The sequence below is a fragment of the Antechinus flavipes genome, chromosome 5 (assembly GCF_016432865.1).
Source record: "Antechinus flavipes isolate AdamAnt ecotype Samford, QLD, Australia chromosome 5, AdamAnt_v2, whole genome shotgun sequence".
NCBI classification, from domain to species: Eukaryota; Metazoa; Chordata; class Mammalia; order Dasyuromorphia; family Dasyuridae; genus Antechinus; species Antechinus flavipes.
In genome coordinates this window covers 296,753,439-296,773,199 of record NC_067402.1, presented here as the reverse complement: position 1 = coordinate 296,773,199, position 19,761 = coordinate 296,753,439, and the positions used below count along the sequence as shown (strand labels likewise).

Genomic DNA, 19,761 nt, shown 5'->3' with positions numbered 1-19,761 from the left:
GAGGCAGGATGTAGGGGCCTTTTCTCAGAGTTGCAGCCTTTCTGTGCCCTGCATGCATCTCAGCTCCCATATTCTAAGAGGACGGGCAGGGTTCACCCACTAAGACGTCCTGGCTCCTGGTGAGGGCAGCCCTGGGCCACTGGTCCCTCAGCTTTGGCTTCGTGCCAGTCCCATTGGCTCCCACCTCCAGCTCTCCATTCCAGTGCCTGTCAACCCCAGCTCAGCTCATTATCATCCTCCTTTGGCACAGTTAACAGCCTCCTCCCTGGTTACCCTCCCTGGGAACAAGGCTCCACCACAAGCCAAAGTTCTAACCCAACCACCCCTAGCTATGGATCCCTGCGCCCCTACCAAAACAGACTCACTCTTCAGCTTGGCACAATCTGGCCTCTCCCCCCCTCAGTCTTTACCCATGTCACTTCCCTCAAGCTCTTCCCCATTTTTGATAATCACTTTACTGGGATTTGAACTGACCACCCCCACCAAGTAGCCAGCCAACCTTTGAGCCTCCTCTTGGAATCCCTGCTTCCTTCAAGGAAAAGTGCTGGTAGTCTCTCCTATACAAACCACTGCTCACCCTGCCGTTTTTACAGGTCCCCCTTCCTCCATTTACTTTGCCTCAGAATTATTTCGATACTTGTGGAAACTCTCCCAATAGAAGGGAAGCTCGTTAAGAGCAAGATCTGTTTAGTTTGATTTCCTCTGGATGCCCAAACCAACACAGATCCTGCCTTCTACTTAGAACAGGCTTCATAAATCTGTTGAAACAGTCACATTTCTGGGCTAGATCAGCTTTTATATTCCACTTTTCCTTGAGGAGGGGACTAATCTCATTAACTATCTTAGATCTTAATAAACAGGCTAGCTAAATGCTAAACAAAAATGAGATGCTAATGAAGAGCAGGAACAAAGGTAAATCCAGGTGTACCGGCATTGCCTAATGAGGTATCCAGCCGCCCAGGGCACAAGATTATTATTGCAAGTTATCCTTCCGGTCTAAGTGCACAAAATGTCCACTGAGAAACCTTTCCCATTTCACAAATGCATAATGCTTTTATGGACAAGAGAATCTTATCTGTCAGTAGAACAGAAAAAGAACAATGGGAACATCTACTCAGCCAAACAGAAAGTGAATGAAAAGCAAACAAGGACAGTTACAACAAAAGCTTTAGAAAAGTCTCATTTATCAAGCTGAGCACCCCAGAGCTTTCCTCTCCTTCCCTGTCATTCAAACTTTAATTTACGGCTGATAATGGGAAGGCCCCTCTGAAATCCAATGAGCAGGGAGGCTCGGCAGGAGCTGTCCTTGGTCCTTCCAAGTCACATGGATCGACTCTCACCAGTTACACTCAAGACAACTCCAGGAGGGGGCCGTCTTCAAGGACCAAAGGCCACAACATTCTCTCAGAAAAAAAAAAAAAAAATCTCTATTTTAAGTCACCGACTGACCAAAAAGAGTATTTGCTTAGTGCAAGCCGGAGAGAGGGCCCATCCAATTTCCATATTCACCTTTAAAAGTAACTTATAAAAAATACTATACAACCTGCCACCAATTAGAGATGGAGATGCTGCCAAAGCAGAGTCTAAGTCAGACTCCTCATGAAAAACATCAGCAGCCACTTGCCTAAAGAACTGGTCAAAATGGTTTCTGCATTTCCAGAGCCAAAACCCTACTGCTACCTAAAACGTTTCCCCTTGATCTTGTTGACTCAATGGGCTATAGTTTCACCTTTTCATTCCCTAATCATATTGGTGCTCATATCAAAGAGATTCTAAACTGTCACTTTGGGAAGGTAAGCTGATGAGGATGGTCTCAAGTGACCTGTCGTTTCTTTTCTGGCAAATGCTACAAAGCCAGCACAGAACTAAGGGGCTGGAAGAGATGCCCAAGATCCTCCAATCTGCCACATGACCCAGGCTGTTATGCCCTAAACCAGTGCCAGGTAGAGGCTCCCTCAAAGAGGGAAGAAACACCTGCTGAGATGAAGGTAAGCCCTGCCTCCCAGTGGCACTCTCTGAGGCAGTTCTCTGGAGCTCCCCACTCAGACCCCACTCTCCAGAGGGGCAGCAGCTTCTCAGCAGGCTCCCTTCTCCAGGGAGGCAGCTCAGCACTTCCAACAATCAATCACACATCACCAGACACTTTCAAGTACTTCTCCAGCTGGGACAGCCTTTCCACTCTTAAGCAGGAGGGACCGCACAATGAAGAACCGATTCTATGTGTTGTGGGCAGAACCCAGTCACGCTGTGACCGGAAGGCTCCTCAGTGGCCCACACACAGCTGATCCTGAGAACTGGAATATCGAATCTAGAAAATGCAACTCTTCAAACAATTAACAATGCCATCACTTGGTCTCAGGGTGTCTAACTTCAGTTTTCCTCATCACTGCTTCCCCTGATGGGAATCTGATCGCCCTCTAGGAATCGGGGAGATGACAGCTCCTGAGGGCTGCTTTCTGAGGCTTGTCTGTCTCATCTCAGCATCTGACATGGGCACTAAAAGAGCCCTTGTGGATTGACGAACTGGCTGCTTGGTCCACCTTCTGGAAGTGTGAGGAAAGCACCAGATGCAGCCTCTTTCTGGTCCAATGGGCGCAAAATCAAATTGACTCTCCTTTCTTTTCACCCAAACATTCTGCCATTCTCCTATTTTCCCCAATAACAGATTTCTATGTCAGACATGTACCATCTCAAGAGTTGGGAGAGAGCTTAGAAATGTCAAAGTTGGGAAGGAGCTCAGAACTCCTAAAAATGTCATGGCTGGGAGGGGTCTTAGAACAGGGGATGTCAGGGCTGGGAGGGAGCTTAGAACAGGGGATGTCAGAGCCAGGAGGGAACTTAGAACAGGGGATGTCAGAGCTGGGAGGGAGCTTAGAATAGGGGATGTCAGAGCTGGGAGGGAGCTAGAATAGGGGATTTCAGAGCTGGGAGGGAGCTTAAAACAGGGGATGTCAGAGCTGGGAGGGAGCTTAGAATAGGGGATGTCAGAGCTGGGAGGGAGCTTAGAACAGGGAATGTCAGGGCTGGGAGGGAGCTTAGAACAGGGAATGTCAGGGCTGGGAGGGAGCTTAGAACAGGGGATGTCAGAGCTGGGAGGGAGCTTCTTCAAACCCTAAATTAATTTGACTGTTTTGTTGAATGCCGTTTTGGGGATAAAATGAAAAAACATAACAAAACAAGTTAAAAATGAACCAAACCATGGAGTGAGTCAAATATTCATCAATCAGCCCAATCTCCTGCCTTTTGTTGGTATTGTCCAGCAGAATGAAAACTGAGATAGAAGCCAAAGGAAGAACAATCCAATGACATTTCTAGAGCTCAATTTGGATTTGTTCTTTCTTGACAGAGATGGGAGTACGTCCCTGACGTGCCCAGGACCACCCACAAGTGGTGAGAGAAGCTAGCTGCCTACTCTGGGTCTTCTGAATCCAAACCCAGGGTTGCTTCCAGTGCCCCATAGTTGTCTTTATTACACCACACATGCTTAAGTTCAATTATCCAAAATATACCTTCCACATGCATTCTGAAGAGCTGGAAATAACTGGAAAAAGAGCCAGAATTAAACTATGTAAGCCAAGAAAATGAACTTAGCAAAATATAAGAACACAAACAAATCCTATCCCGGTCAATTTGAACAAATGAGAAAAAGCGAACAGCTTAATGAAACACGGGATTGACTTTGCTGGTATCATTCGCATGAGAACATGTGGCTCTGCTGCGTTCTTGAAAGCCAAGGTCAGGATTGGAAAACCATCCATCCTACTAAATCAGTCAACTAGAAGAGAGAGTAATGTGTTTTATCCAGATTTTATAAAATGCTATCTATATATATTTCACTTGGTTTTGAATAATGCAGGCCACACGTAGAGGGCACAAGAAGCTATTTAGGGCAAATTGGAAAATCCATCTTGTAGAACATCCATTTTATCATCCCGATTTTTTTTTTCTTCTACCGGACAATTAGTAACACAGTCAGGTTCTCCTGGTCCCGTCCTGCTGCTATCCTGGCGATGCATTAACGACCACTTGGGTCTTGCAATGTAAGTTGGTGGTAAAGTAGTTAAGACCAACTTATTTACCACATTAATTAAATGGTCTATTTAACATGGAATATCAATTCTCTAATCACATCTCAGTTGAATTTCTTATTTCAATTAACAACTCCAAAGTCTACCAACAGAGATCCTACTGTTCTAGGATCATTAAGAACATTTTCATTATCTGTCAAATGAGGGAGCGAGATGCAGAAATCGCCAGCGCTCTCAGGAGTAGCCTCTACCCTACTTAAGAGATGATTAGGGACAAAGCAGCAGTGGCTCTCATTAGTTGCCTAGCAATGAAAAGCCCTCCTCCGAGGAGGCAAGGAGTGGAAACAAAGTGAGAGGTGATGCAGGGAAGAGGATTTCAGCCACTCAAGGGTAATCTGTCCTCTATTAAATGTAATCAATCTAGCTTATGACAAGAATGACAATTGGATGCCAGGCAGAAATTAAATTGGTAAAACACACAATAGCAAAACTAAAGCTGCCCCCCCACCCCGGACCCGGGGAGGAATTGCCACCGAACAGCACTGGCAAGAGGTGGTGAGTAGTTGGGGGTGGATCAATACCTGCTTAAATTTGAGTGTTAAAAGGTCAGACTTTGGTGTTGAGGCCTTCATGTCCCTTCATGACCTTCTCTTCTCCGTGCAGAATACGGTCAGGCAAAAGCCTGCGGGCGAACAGGGAAAGGGACGACACTGACCTGGGGTTCAAGTATGAGAGGCCCCCACGACAGCCAAAGTCAAACAAGTCAAATGACCAAATGGAGCCCTAAAACACTCAGGTAGGGACCCGAGAGGAAATCAGAGTCACCATTCAAGAAATCAATCGTGGTGCATCACGGACACTGGATTGTCTAGCAAAAACTAACGCTACCAAGGAGGCCGATTATAAGAGTTTAAAAAGTGCTGATTAAAGTGTTCTGGACCCAAAGAGCTCAGAGAAACCACTTATCTTGAATATGTTTTTTAGAAACCTATGTGAATGTCCTCTCGTCCCTAAATCTCATCTGTTTACTTTGAAAAAAACAAAAGTTAGTTCCTAGACCATCCTTCTGAGCAATGACGCCAACAGCGGTCAAAGGAAGCAACATTTATAAATATTTACTATTTTTGTCTGTAAGTACCCAAAAACGCATCAGCCCAGAAGGGTGGACAGAAAATCCGCTAAGCCATCAGAAATGGCAGTCTGTGGCTGAGCCCATGGCCATGGGTTTTCCCACCCCCCCCCAAGGAAGCCGAGCCCATTTCCATGCCGGAGCGTTAAGCAGACCTCCCTTATGACACAAGCTTACCGATATGCTCACAAATGAAGACCACAAAGAAGGGGGTGACGAGGTCGTTGATCCCCTGGACGTAGCCGCTGGCAGGGTGACGGATAGCCCAGATAAACAAGATTCTCTCAAAAATCTGAAACAGAATAAACAGACCAAGAGGGGGGTGAGGAACAAGTGAACCCTGGCCATGAATCCGACTCCACAGTGCATCGATGCTAATTCCAATTAATTAGAAGCAGAGATACAAGTGTAAGTAATTACCCATCACTCCTTAATCAAGCACATACAATCCCCAGTCCTCCCCTTTCCCCCAAGAGAAGCTCCTGTTCACGCCAGGTCTGTTGGGAGTCTGCCATGTTTGGGGGCAGCCAAAGAGCTGAAGACAAGACCCAGATTTTGAGTCAGAAGACCAGGAACACGCCCAATTCTCCAGCCAACATTGACCTTGATGCAGGTTTGTTCCTAATATGCTTATTTTTCCTAAAAATCCTGGTTCATCGAGGTGAGCCACCTGGCTGTTAGGAAGCTCCCACTCATTCAGGAAGCACCCCGTGACCCCAGCCGAAGGCACCGTGGCCATGGGGACGTGGGGCTGGCCAGACACCTGGGGACAGCGCCCCCCCACTTTGCAGGTCACTTGTGAGCGCCGCTCATGCTGCTTCAATGCCGATGTCTCAGACCTCACAGAAATGGTCAGCAGGAAAGCCAGTCCTTCCACTTCAGTCTCAGCCCGCCACAAGGGGAGTTAAATGACCCAGGAGACCCAAGCATTGGAATCAAGAACTCAGCCCTTTTCCAGCGGGGATTAGGCTGGGAATAACCGCAGTAATATGGAGGGCATGAGCTACCCAGCAAATAAAAGTTACTGAAGCACACATCCACCCAACACTCCCCTACCCACTTCTCCACAGCAGAACCAGAGTCCACCGACGGACCCGGGGGCAGCTGGAGAAGCATGACAGTACGATGGGCTTTGTAACGCGCTGGCGGTGTCCTCGGGAGCATTTCCAGTTCTGGAGCACCAGATGGCCACGCCGGGCCTCCAAATCTAGAACGTGCCCCAGAAGTGTTCTAGGCCAGACAGACGGACAGCCAGCACAAACCAGCGATTTTCTTTTAGGATCCTTCCTTGGACAAGCCCATCCGGGGAAGAAATAGCGATCATAGTGCCTCCGCATTCCCACAACACGCAATGGATGCTGGTCCCACAGAACCATGCCCCGGCTCTGGGGAGGGCACTGGGCATGGGGAGAAGCGAGGCTTTGCTAGCAGTCACATAGCCGGCAAGAGCTGAAGATCTGAAGGGAGAGGCCAGGAGGCTGGAAGGAGCCCAGCTGGGGGGAGCCAGAGAAGCCCAGGGCCCATGGCCTTGCAGAGATCGAGCCCTTTGCATGGCCAAGCTCTCTCCCCCAAGGCCCTGTCCCCGATTCAGAGAGGCCAAAGGCTGCTCCCCAGAATGTCTGCTTAGGCCAAGACTAGGGAAGGGCCGGCCCACAGGCCAAGGCAAACCGTAGGCCACAGTGAGCCCAAAGCTGGGCACAACCACTTCCCCCTGCTCCAGTTCTATAAGTTGGTCATTTTATTTAGCCCACAAATGATGTTCAAAAAAAATGACCATGGCAGAAAAAAGGCTCCTACTGCTGGTTTAAGGGGACCCTGGGTAGGCAATGCCCTTGACTCAACGCCTGCTGCCAAACAGAAACGGGACCAAGGCAGGAAGGAGGCATTCATGGAAGGGGACGGACAGCTGAAGTGGCTGGCCAGGCCCCCGGACAGCCCCAAGCCAGGACAAGGATTACCACCCTGCTTCCAACCTCAGCTCTCAGCCAGCTACTGGTTCCTCGACAGCCCGCAGTGCCCAGAGGCCAGAGCCCCAATGTCAGGGATCCTGAAGGAGCCCCACCCTGTCTCTGGCTGCAATGCCAAGTAGGAACTAGGAGAAAAGGCGATGGCCCTTGAGGGAGGAAGGAGCAGAGAGCAAAGCTCGAGAGCAACAGACCACCAGCTAGGCCCATCTCCCCTCCATAGCTGACAGGGGCCCCAGGGTTACCGCCAGCTGTCTGCTTTGGGGAGGCCCCCCCATCCACAGCTTCTGTAAAAAACAAGGCACTGAGGACACGTGCCCTGGGGGCAGTGCCACATATGACCAAGACCTCGGACAAAGAGCAACTGTACAGACTGCCAACTAGAGACTGCCAACTTCTCTTCCAAATGGTGAAATGCTAGTGACACAATATTCTTACAGGTAGGAGCAGCAAGGATGGCCAGGCCCAGAGCGCACAAGACTCATCTCCCTGCATGCAAATCCAGTCTCAGACACTTCCTAGCTAGGTGACCTGGTCAAGTCACTGAACCTCGTCTATCTCAGTTTCCTCATCTGTCAAATGAGCTGCAGAAGGAAATGGCCAACCACTCCAGGGTCTCTCCAAGAAAACGCCAAATGGGCCCAAAAAGAGTCAGACACAACAGAAAATTTGTACTTATTCATTAAAGCAGGTCTGAGATACCCATTTGTCAGACAGACCAGACCCAGTTACTGTAGAATTTATAAGTAATCAAATAGTATTTCTTTTTTTTTTAAATAACTTCAATAATTTAGGGGCAGCAAGTTGGTGCAGTGAATAGAGTACTGGCCTTGGATCTGAGTTCAAATTTGATCTCAAATATTTAACACTTACTAGCTGTGTGATGCTGGGCAAGTGACTTAACCCCAACTATCTCACAAAACAAACCAAAACAAAAAACAAATTCAATGATTCTGATCAATACAAAGGCCAATCATCACTCCCTAATGTAGAGGCACTGAATACAGATGCAGAATGAGACATTTGTCAGCAATACGGGCATTTTTTAGCTTGTCCATCTGGATTTGTTATAAAGGCTTTGTTTTCCTTTCTAATTTTTTTTTTTTTGGATGAGAAGGTAGGAAAGAAAATAAATGCTTGTTAATTTAAAAAATAAAATTTAGTTTTTAAAAAGACATTCAATAATTCCAATTTTTTTTCTGTTATTTCAGATTGACTTTCTACCAATTAAATCAAATTGCTATTTCCCTGGAAAAATAAAAAACAAATGAAAACGAGAGTCTAGAGAGAAAGAAAACAAGATCTTTAAAATCAACACCTGTGTACAGCATCCTATAGAAAGATGGCCCAGGAGTAAAAAAATATAAAATAAAATAAAGAACAAACAAGCCTGTTGGTGATTAGTGGGTGAATCCCCAATGGCTTTCTGGTTCCTTCTCAATAACTGCTAAATCTGACAACTAACAGAAGACTGAGATAGGAGGAGGATGACAGTAAATTACCCATAGAGACGTCAAGCAAGTAGTACAGGAAAAGCAGTGGACTGGGGCTCGCAAGACCTGGATTTTGATCCCCACTTCCAATTCTGGGAGCCTGAGCAAGAGCATGTGCCATGTAACAACGGCACACGGCTTCCTCCATTAGAATTAAAGCCTTCTGGGGGCAGGTACTACTTTTGCTTTTTTTTGTAACTCCAGCCACCTGTGTCTGGCACAGGGCCAGACACACAGCAGGTACTCAATAAATGCTCAGTGACTGACTGGCTTTCAGAGCCCTCCGCTGTGAAACTCAAGGAGAGCTAGTTGGACTAGAACACTTGCTGGGTTCCTCCCAGGCCTAAATCTCGGGACTGATTTCCTCTGGAACATTACCAAGCTGTGAAGGAACCCCGATTTTAAGGTATGCACTGGATGGAACGCCTCTCCCGAGGACCAATTTTGGGGCCATTGTCCCAGAACCTTCTGCCACACCCTGTAAGGGAGGGCCACAGTCTGAGTCTGAACATCTGGAGTGGGGGAGTGGAGAAGAGCTGATGCAACCCACCTAGGTTGACAATAAGAGCAGGCCACTTCCAATAGGGCACTCCCTACACTGAGGGCTCAAAGGACCCTTACTTTCCTCCTCCAGGCTCTCGGCACCCATTCGATCTGAGAGCAAACTCAAAACCTTGGCCAGGGATTTGGTGTTCTCTCCATCTCTCTATCTCTTTCTCTCATTTTATTCATTTATTTACATACATTAAATATCTTTCATTCCCCTTCTGCCCTTTTCCAATTAAAAAAGAAGAATCCCAGATAACAAATGTGCATCCTCCCACAAAACAAATTTCTACACTGGTTGTGCCCAACAATGTATCTCTCATCCTGCATTTTAGTCCATCACCTCTCCAGGAGGAGGCTGGCAGCACGCTTCAAATGCCAATTGGTATTCTGCTCATTTGCACCCAAGGGTCTTCTCCGGCCAGCACTGACCGGAAGCGCCTGGAGCGCAGGGACTTCATGTTCCTCAGTCTCTGTACCCCCCAGTATGTGAAGCTCTGTACACAGAAGGTGCTTAACAAGCACCGTCACACTGGATGGTGATAAAAAACAATAATGTCCATGTGAATTACAAAGATTAGTGCTAGCTAAGAATTCAACCAATCTAAGAGAGCTCTCCTCTTTTAGCTCTGTGCTTGCTTGGTGGAAATGGGCTCTTCACCGCCCCAGCTCTGGGGATCGGAACTGAATTCAGCCATCCGAGGTACCACGTGCCGAGGGCTGCTAGGCTACCTGACTAAGCTCGGCCTCCCCAGGGAGAAAAGGAGACAGGTGGGCTAGACGATCTCTCAGGTCCTTCCTAGGACTGAGTCCGTGGCTGTGCCCAACAATATTCACTGTGCTCAACCAGCTGGCGATGCAACTCCCTGAACTGGTCCTAGGCCCAAGATCTTTCCAACCCGAGTAAGAAGAGGCAGAGATTGACCCCCACCACCGCATCCTCATAGTGGCCAGCTCCTGACCCCCCAGGACCAGTCCTGAGCCACAGAGCCTCCTCTACTCCGCCCCGGCCAACTGGCAGCCTCCTCCAGGCCTGGGCCGCTTGCTGCTGCCTGACGCCGGGTGCGCTCCGAACCCGACATCCCTCACCATCTCTAGTCATGTTATACTCATGCCCGCGAGCTGTGAGACAGACACGGATTTGACAAGGCTCCCAACAAAACAAAGCTCAATGTTCGCAAAGAGAAACCAACCGCTTCGTTATCGACAACCTGCGAGCAGAGGAGCATCTTTTAAAAGGTTATAGAAAGATAAACCTTATCTAGAACGCGATAAAAATGACGCTTCGGGGGGAAGCTCTCCGAACAGAAATGGAATAAACAAGGGAATTCCAGAATGGGGAGGCATTAACTGCTCGGTGACCACGGGAGGGCCAGGAGCCAGCACAAGAATCCCAGGCAGAACCACCCACTAAGCTGCAGCTAACATCTCGAGGGGTAGCCCGGCTCGGCCATGGCTTCCTCGTCCTAAGGCTGGACCTTACGCCCTAAATCTCAGGACATCCTTTTCCTTACACAGCTTAATCCAACAACGGCACGGACAGCACTACACGGTTCGTGAAGAGCTTTCCCCACAAGGGATACTACCAGAGGCCCAGCTCACACACCCAAGCACATGGCTACACGTCCACCCACGTCTCTGCAGGCCCGACCTGCACCTTCACCCCTGCGCTTGGGCAGGTGCTGCTGCCACCAGTGCCGAGGGCTCAGCTGTAGCCTTCATCCAGGTTCGGAGAAACAGACTGACGACAATCACACCTCTGAGCAAATCCTCCTTTGCACTCTAGGCCATGGGAAAGGGTGAGGAGATGCTGCCAGCATCAGTCCCGGACCATGGCCAGGCCCCAGGTGCCAGGGAGGAGAATGCTCTGGGAGGCAGGTGGGGAGGAGAGCAAGCACACGAGAGCCTTTTTTATCGAGCTGCAATCTGAACTCCTCCCCAAAAGACTCCTGCCCTGGAGAACCCCCAAAATGGGAGACCACCTCAGGCCCAGACATTACACCTGGGAAGTATCCTTGGTCCCCCCCGCCCCCCGCCTCAGCTGGCTCTCCAGAAAAGCCACGGAAGGCAGGCGCCCCAACCAGTGCCTGTTCATTTCTCACCCATCTCCACCTGCCTCCTCCTCCTCCTCCTCAGCTCCCTCTGACATCAGCACGCCAGAGGCAGGGGCCTGTCCTTTTTGCTTGTGATTGCAAGCATCATGAAGGCAAGACCAAAGCCTGCTTCGTTGCGCATCTCCATCCCCATCGTACATATTTCTGACCTAAAAGAGGCCATCAGTGTGGAGAGCTCCTGCTGCTTGGGCTAATTTTGGCCTTAATCCCAAGAAAACGCAAGTGCCCCATCAGCCAGCGATACACCATCCATATGTAGAACTGATGGGTACCCCAAATGGAGAAGGGAACGCCGTGGATAAGCCCCCTTACCTCAGCAGGGATGAACACAGGGACGATGAGATGGACACCCACAATGTCAGAGCTAGCCCAGTGTTTGGGAGGCTCCAGAGGCAAGTGTGGGAGAGGAGAGGTATTAGACTGACCACCAAAATGAAGGTCAATGGAGCTGCTGGACTGGCCTCACTGTTGGATGCCCATGAAATCTGGACAGCCCACCGGCGCCATGCCAGGAAAAAGAATCGCTTCCATCTGGATTGTCAGAGATAAGACACCAGACACAGAGGTCCTTTCTCAAACCAAAACACCAAGCATCCAAACTCTGCTGCAGAGTGCAGCTCCACTGGGCTACCACGGTGCTCGAATGCCAAACGTATGCTGGCCAGAGAGACTATTTTCTGGGAAAAGCACTCACACAGCGATCAGAAAGAGTAGTACAAGGACACTCTCAAGGTCTCTCTTAACTTTGCAATCGACTGTGTGAATGGGAGACTGAAATAGGACCGCCCCCAACATAGCCTGCTCTCATCAAAGAAGACACTGTACCCTATGAAAAAAGCAGAATTGTGACAGCTCAAAAGAGCTGTGAGATGCACAAGTTTAGAGAATTCACCCAAATGTTCACATAGACTATCACATTTGCCAGACGATATTAACATATTTACAATATTTCTAATATTCATCATACCATAATAGCACTATTTACTACATGCCATCCAACCTTTGGTAGAACCTTCCCAGCTCGTACTGATCTGACCTGCCACAGTCAAATACACAGCAATTTAACTCTAAAATGTTGTCATTTGAGAAGGAGGGACAACAAGCAACCAACCAATCTGCAATCCAACAGAAACCGTACCCCATGAAAAAAGGAGAATTACGGCAGCTCAAAAGAACCATGAGACACGCAAGTTTAGAGAATCCACTCCAAATGTTCACATGGACTATTTATCATAGTTACCAAATCATACGATATTGCCATATTTACGATACTGCCAACAGTTACCATATTTACTATACTAGAATACCGTATTTACTATGTAGCATCCAACCTGTGACTTCTGAAGTTGTACTGATCCATACAATATTACCATACTTACGATATTACCAATATTTACCATATTTGCCAGACCATAGTACCACAATTTACAATATACCAACCTGTAATAGAGCCTTATGAGCTCGTATTGATCTGATCTGCCAGTCAAACACGCCACAACTGGACTCTAAAATGGTGTCATCATTTGAGAAGGACGATAACAAGCCACCAACCAATCTGCAATCCAACAGAAACTTTGAGTCCTGGAGCATAAGTGACTTCCCTTGGCAGAGGCCTCTCTAACATATCTAAGGCCATATCTGGCTGCTTCACAAGCTCGGTACCACAGGTTTGCAGAGGGAATCACCAACAGTTAACTTCTTTCTCCTTTCTACCCAAGCAATTTCCAAGCATGACAACAGAATGCTTTAATTGGATAGGAATTAAACTCGCTGTAGTGTTTAAATTTATTGCTTATTGAAGTGTAGGGCCTTAAGCACTGCCTGGAGGCTAGTTTGTGGGAAGCATTGATCCTCAGATAGCCCAGCTTCAGCACACCCCCCTGCCCAGAGCCTCAGACACCTCACTACAGGCTGCATTATTTAAATAGTTATCGCCATCACAATTAAGCAGATAAAGTTCAAAAAGCTATCCCCAAAGAATTTTTCAAAGAAATTAATTTTCCCCTTCTCTTAAAAGGGATCATCAAAAGAGAAGATTAAGAGGGATGGGGAAAAGAGAAAAGAAAAGAAACAAAATCACAGATCCTGTGGCAAGTTGGGATCTCCAGGGTGGAAGAGGTTTCCCAGGGCAGGGAGCGGATCCCTTTGAGTGATGGAAGCCAGATCCAGTGGGTGATGGAAGGCCCCACAGACATTCTGGAGAAGTGGTGAGCCAGTCTCCACTAAGGCAACTCCAATCTCAGAGCCGTTTACTCGAGGCTGGAAGAAGTCCTATCTTCCTAAAGTTGGGGGAGACAGAGATCTGCGTGAACCTGCAAACTGCTCTTCCCATGCAAGAGCGATGGAGAATTCATCACCAGTCACAGCAGCTCATTCCATTTCAGACAGCGGAAGTTTCCTTCTATTTGGGCTACTTGTATCCCTTTGCAGTGTCCCCACTGCTACTGGTCTCTGCCATCTGGAGCCAAACCATCTAACAGATGGCAGCCCTTCAGACCCCTGAAGATCACTCTCCTATGGATCACTCTTAGGGTCTTCTCATCTTGGGGTAAACAAACATTGCTTCGTTACATGCCTTCTCATTCCACTTGGCCCAACGTCCTAGCTGCTGAGTTCCTTCTGAATCATGCTCTTTATTGGCTAAGACACCAGAGATCTGGAGCCTCCTGTCATGGCTACGAGCAGGGCTGCTCATCAGGAGCCCAGCTGGGCTGGGTTTGGCCAACCTGGCGCTCGGAGGGTCCCCAGCCCTGGTCCTCAGCATGCCTTCTCCCCAAAGAGACCTCAGTGATGTCAGTCTGAGACTGGCAGGACCCAGGCAGCGGCCGAGTCCGAGCCCTTCCTCCGGAGTGGCTCCTCCACGGCCGGAGCAGAGGCGGCGTTCTAGACAGGCTCAGGCAGCAAGGCCCCGGCGCTGGAGTCTTTCCCTTGGTAGCTCCTCCTAATGGTAGCCATGGACAGGACACAGCTTTACAGGTCACACAGCATGTCCCTGAAACGCCCATGAGTCAGGCAGAGCCGGTGCCGAGGAGGTCCCTGAGCCAGAGCCGAGCACCGGGATCCGAAGCCATGTTTCCTCTCCCATCACCTTTTCCCAAGGAGACTTTGTACCTGAGAAACCCACAGCTGCTGGAGGGAGGAGACTCCGTGGCAGCATGGACGCCCACAGCCCACGCCCCGGCCAGGACTGCTGCTGGCTTAAAGGTCAGCCCCACAGGCAGAGCTGCCTCAGGATTCTTCCAATCCAAGCCCAGGACACGGGGGATGCAGGGGCCGCAGGCGCAGGCTAACCCTAGGACCTCCACGTGTCCCACAGCATCCTCAGCCCCCTGCTGAGGGACAGCCTGGGTTCCGCTGACTCGACAATCAGAATAACAAGAGAACCAAAGATACTGATGAGAGGCGAGAGTGAAGGCGAGAGCACAAGGAGCTCATACTCGAGTTGGTGCAGAGACTGCTCTTGCTGGATCCTTTTACTCTGCACGGGAGGAAAGCAGGGCCCGCCATTACCCATCACTGGCTGCTGGCAGGCACAGCACCGGGAGCCACCGCTTGTGGTCCCCCGCCAGGGCTCCTGTCACTGCACCGGGATCGCGGCAGGAGACAACACAAGCCGAGTTTCCAGGTGACTGGAAAATGTGTAACAACACTGATGAGGTACAAGCCATGAAAGCGCAGGGTCCAAAGGAAGGAATTCAGACTCGAGCCGTCTTCCAGTCAAGGGACAAAATTATAATGCTGAACATGTGGGCCAATCTCCAGGGGAACTCGCAGTTTACAAGGGAAAGGTGGGACCTGTCCCGGGAAAGGACCCGGAGCCAGTCGCGCTAACTACGCTAATCATGTGCGTCAGTAAATCAGCTGGGGGTCGTGGGGGTCCGGTCCCTACACAAGAGCCTCGGGAACTGATGTCTACAACCTGGACTCCAGACTGTAAGGCGACGTCCAGGAGAGCTCTGTCCGTAGCAGGTAACTCCACAGGGTCAGCCTGCTCCTGCGGCGGGAGGAGACGCCATTTCCTCCCCGGGGCCCACTCAGACACTAGGCTGCTGCCAAGGACATGGTCGTTCACTGGCCATCCACCCCATCCTCACAGGCCCAATTTCCAACTTAAAAGAGACCACAAGACAGGCATCTGGCCAAATGAGATGGCGAGGAAGGCCGACCTTTCCTAACCGCCTGGTTCCTCTCTCCCTCTGCCGGCATCTGTGAGTCACTGAGGCATCTGGCTCTGGTAACCACCACAGTGGCTACGGGTCACCTCCCAAAGCAGGGCCCGAGCTTGCAGTGGTGAGCCCCCACTTGGGCGGCACGGAGAGGGGAAAACCAGCAGCCACCAAGGGCCTGGCAGAGCAGCTGCTGGCCTCCAGGAGCACAAAGACCACTGCAGGCCAGAGTGCCTGCCAGGAGGAGGAAGACAAGAAAACAAAATAATCACCTGCTGCTTCAGAATTCAGGAGCTCTGCGCTCTCCTGTCAAGTCCCAACAAATCAGAAAGGAAGGCGATCAAACGGGTTGGAAAGGATGCACAGAACCGGGCTGGGAGAAGAAAAAGGAACTCTGAAAGCAGCAGCAGCAGCAGCCTTCTCACTGATGGCCCTGGAAACCCCCCCATCTCACCATCATTAATTCTCCCCAGGATAAAAGTTGCTGAGCTTTTGTTTTATTTATTCTAAAAGCTCAGCCCCACTTCCTTTCAAATACTAAACACACACACACACACACACACACACACACACACACACACACACACACACACACATCCTCTGTTAAAAAAAAAAAAAAAAAAAAGCAGCCCCATCCTTCCAATCCAACAGAAATCACAAGTCCAGGAGCCCTCCCCAAATAATTCACCAAGTCACATTCAAGGTGTCCAGGACATGGTCCCCCAGAGCTCCAGGCCAGGCCCAGCCCTCCCTCTACTCAGCACACATGTGGAGACCCTTCAGCTTCTCTACATGTCACCCCACACATCTCTGCAGCCAAGGCCTGGCCCCAGGTCTCCAACCATAACCAACACCGACCTCCACATGTCCAAGATGGAACTGATTAAATCCCCCCAAGTTTCCTCTGACTAGTAGTAAGAGCACCATCCTCCAGCCCCCAGGTTTACAACCTCAGGGTCAGCTCAGCACCTCCCATCAATTGCCAAAGTGCGGTATCTCCTACCGCTCTGCCAGGCCCGGAGGTCCCCGTCTCTGCCGCCTGCGACCTCCCCCCACTCTGCCAGCCCCTTGCCATCATCAGGACTCAACAAACTTCTCTGATTGATGGGGAGGCCCTTGCTAGCCTGGTGTTCTCCACACGGACTACAGCCCAGCTGGTCAGGCCTGGTCCCCAGAACGGGATCCTCCTCCCACAGCCTCTCTGTATCCTGCCCATAACTGAGGCCCCGGGGCTACCCCTCCAGAAAAACCCGAGTCCTGAAGAGGCACCCTCAGCACTCGGGACTAACTTCCCAGGGGCTGAGCCTTCTAAGCAGAGTCCCTGGACTCTTATCTCTACATCTCATTCTTTTCTTCTGAAGAATGCCGCCGCTCCCTCAAATCTGTCCTCCCTCCCACTCACACCGCGACAAGGGCAACATCCAGGACACTGGGACAGCACTGGGTGAATAGCATCGTAAGCTCCGACCCTCATTTTGAGCTCTTCCCCCAGCGGGAGCACAAGTCACAAGTTACAGGGAAAGTCACCAAGGCGACACAGCTCCATGGAATTTTGGCAATTAGAAAGTGTAAGCAATATCACTTTCCTCAATAACAGAATTAGAGGGGAAAGATCTCAGTCACAGTACATTAACTCACATTTAAATGAATGGGCTGTCTGTTTAAACAGTGATGTTATCTGCCAAATGAGAATAAAGGCAGAATGCTCAAAATAACGGGATGTGTTTAACAAATTCACACACTACGCTCAAAGTGTTTTAACAATGAATCCTTCCTGGGTATCATTAGCTATTAAAGTTCTGTTGACATTCATGATTTTCTTGCTTGAAGTGAACACAAGCCAACTCATTAAACAACAATACATACACCCTTTGCATTTCTTGAGAAGTCGGTTGTTTTGATCCAGCAGAATTTCTACTGGGCCTATATCCCCAACAGAGCATAAAGAAGGGAAAGGGACCTGTATGTGCACGAATGTTTGTAACAGGTCTCTTTGTAGTGGCCAGAAACTGGAAACAGAGTGGATGCCCATCCATTGGAGAATGGCTGAATAAATTGTGGTATAGGAATATTAGGGAATATTATTGTTCTGTAAGAAATGACCAGCAGGATGAATACAGAGAGGCTTGGAGAGACTGACAGGAACTGATGCTGAGTGAAATGAGCAGGACCAGGAGATCATCGCACATGGCGACAGCAAAATTACAAGATGGTCAGTTCTGATGGATGTGGCTTTCTCAACAATAAGGTGATTGAGGCCAGTTTCAATGATCTCATGATGGAGAGAGCCATCTACACCCAGAGGGAGAGCTGTGGGGCCTGAGTGTGGATCACAACATAGCATTCTCACTCTTTTTGTTGTTGCTGTTTGCTTGCTTTTTGTTGTTTTCTCATTTTTTTCTCCTCTTTGATCTGAGTTTTCTTGTGCAGGAAGATAATTGTATCCCAAAGAGAACTTAAAGGAGAGAAAAGAGCCCACATGTGCCAAAATGTTTGTGGTGGTCCTTTGTGTAGTGGCTAGAAACTGGAAACTGAGTGGATGCCCATCAGTTGGGGAATGACTGAATGAGTTATGGTGTATGAATATTATGGAATATTATTTTTCTAAAAGAAACAACCAGCAGGATGATTTCAGAGAGTCCTGGAGAGACTTTCAAGAACTGACACTAAGGGAAATGAGCAGAACCAGGAGATCGTGATACACAGCAGCAACAAAATTAGGTGATGAGAGCCATCTACCCCCATTATTTTTTCTGGTTTGATATGCTTTTTCTTATATATAATTGTATAAATATGTAGCATATGTAGCATTTAATATCTATTTTTACCATGTTTAACATATATTAGACTGCTCATCATCAAGAGGAGGGGAGGGGAGAAGTGGGCAGGGGAATTGGAACACAAGGTTCTGTAAGGGCTAACGTTGAATAATTGTCCATTCATATATTTTGAAAAATAAAAAGCTTCAATAAAGGAAAAAAAAAGTTTTGCATGACTTCAGACACAATTGATTTTACATTGTTTGCCTTTTCAATGAGGAGAAAATTACATGAATAAGGGAGAAAATTTGAAACTCAAAACTTTTTTTAAAAAGTTAAAATTTTTCTAGGTGTAAGATATGTTTAGTGAAATCAAAAGGTATTTCAAAAATGATTTTTAAAATTACCTACATATATGTTGGATTTAAGATTTTTTAACATGTTCAATATATATTAGATTACTTGCCATCTGGGTAGGGCATGAGGAGAAGGGGGAGGGGAATTTGGAACACAAGGTTCAGCAAGGGTTAATGCCGAAAAATTTTCTATGCATGTTTTGAAAATAAGAAGCTCTAACAAAAATAAAATAAAAAAAAAAGAGAGAGAGAAGAAACCAATTGGTGCTCAATGATTCCAGGAAAGATGGTGAAGTCATTTTGGCCAGGGTCCTTCTCTAGAGCATTGCTGACAGAACCCAGAGAGCTCTGATACAAGCATGGTGGTGCCCAAGAACCATGGATCCTGGATCTGGGGCACACAGGGCTTCAGAAATCACCTCGTTCCACTCTAAGGCCCAAAGACCCAACCAGGAGAGGTGCTTGTGCAAGGTCACCCAGGTGGTCTCGATGGCAGAATGTGAATCTGGGGCATCTCATTTCAAGACAAGCACCCACTCTACTCTCTACCCAAGAGGGGCACCGGCTCACGAATCAGAAAGTCGCTCTACCCAAGAGCTGGAAAGGCTGGACTCTATCAGTCAAATTTTTTGGAAAAAGAAAGTCTATGGGAAAGGGAAGTACCCAAGGACACCGGTCACAGCCCTCTCTCCATCTTGGCGGCCTGCGGCTCTGGGTCCCGCCCCATCCACTCCAATGGGGCTGAGCCCAGGCTGGCCGGGGGCTCCGCTTCGGAGCGTGTCGAGGTCCGCACAGGGGAACACTCACAAAAGACTCCCGGAGGACACACGGACACTGGCGGTTTTGGCAGACTCAGAAAGGAGAGAGATCAAGAGCGAGGATATAGTCTGTTTCAAAGAAATGTCAAGTCTGATTTCAGGCCGTAAAGACAGCACAGTTCTCTGATGTACTAGCAACACTCCTACCCCCACATAAAGCACTGTGCTCTATAGTTTCTGTAGCCAGATAATAATAGTTATCATTTACATAGCGCTTTAAGGGTTACAGAATGCTTTACCAATATTATTTCATTCTAGACAACTAAATCTACAGAATTCATCTTGCTCAATACCTGGAAGATGTACGTGGTTGGGGGGTGAATGAGTTATGGCTCAATTTGGGGGTCACTTACACCAAAGCATCTCCCCTTCCACATCTCCCACCCCC

The 19,761-nt window shown here is 48.6% G+C and overlaps 1 protein-coding gene across 2 annotated transcripts in view; it reads right to left on the bottom strand.

The window, feature by feature from the left end:
* TBC1D22A (TBC1 domain family member 22A) overlaps nt 1-19,761 on the bottom strand; it is a 271,714-nt gene that overhangs the window by 164,842 nt on the left and 87,111 nt on the right. For both annotated transcript variants that reach the window (XM_051963006.1, XM_051963007.1), the window contains one exon: nt 5,335-5,449. In XM_051963006.1, the coding sequence (XP_051818966.1) occupies nt 5,335-5,449 (115 nt within the window). The remainder of the gene's footprint in view (nt 1-5,334; nt 5,450-19,761) is intronic.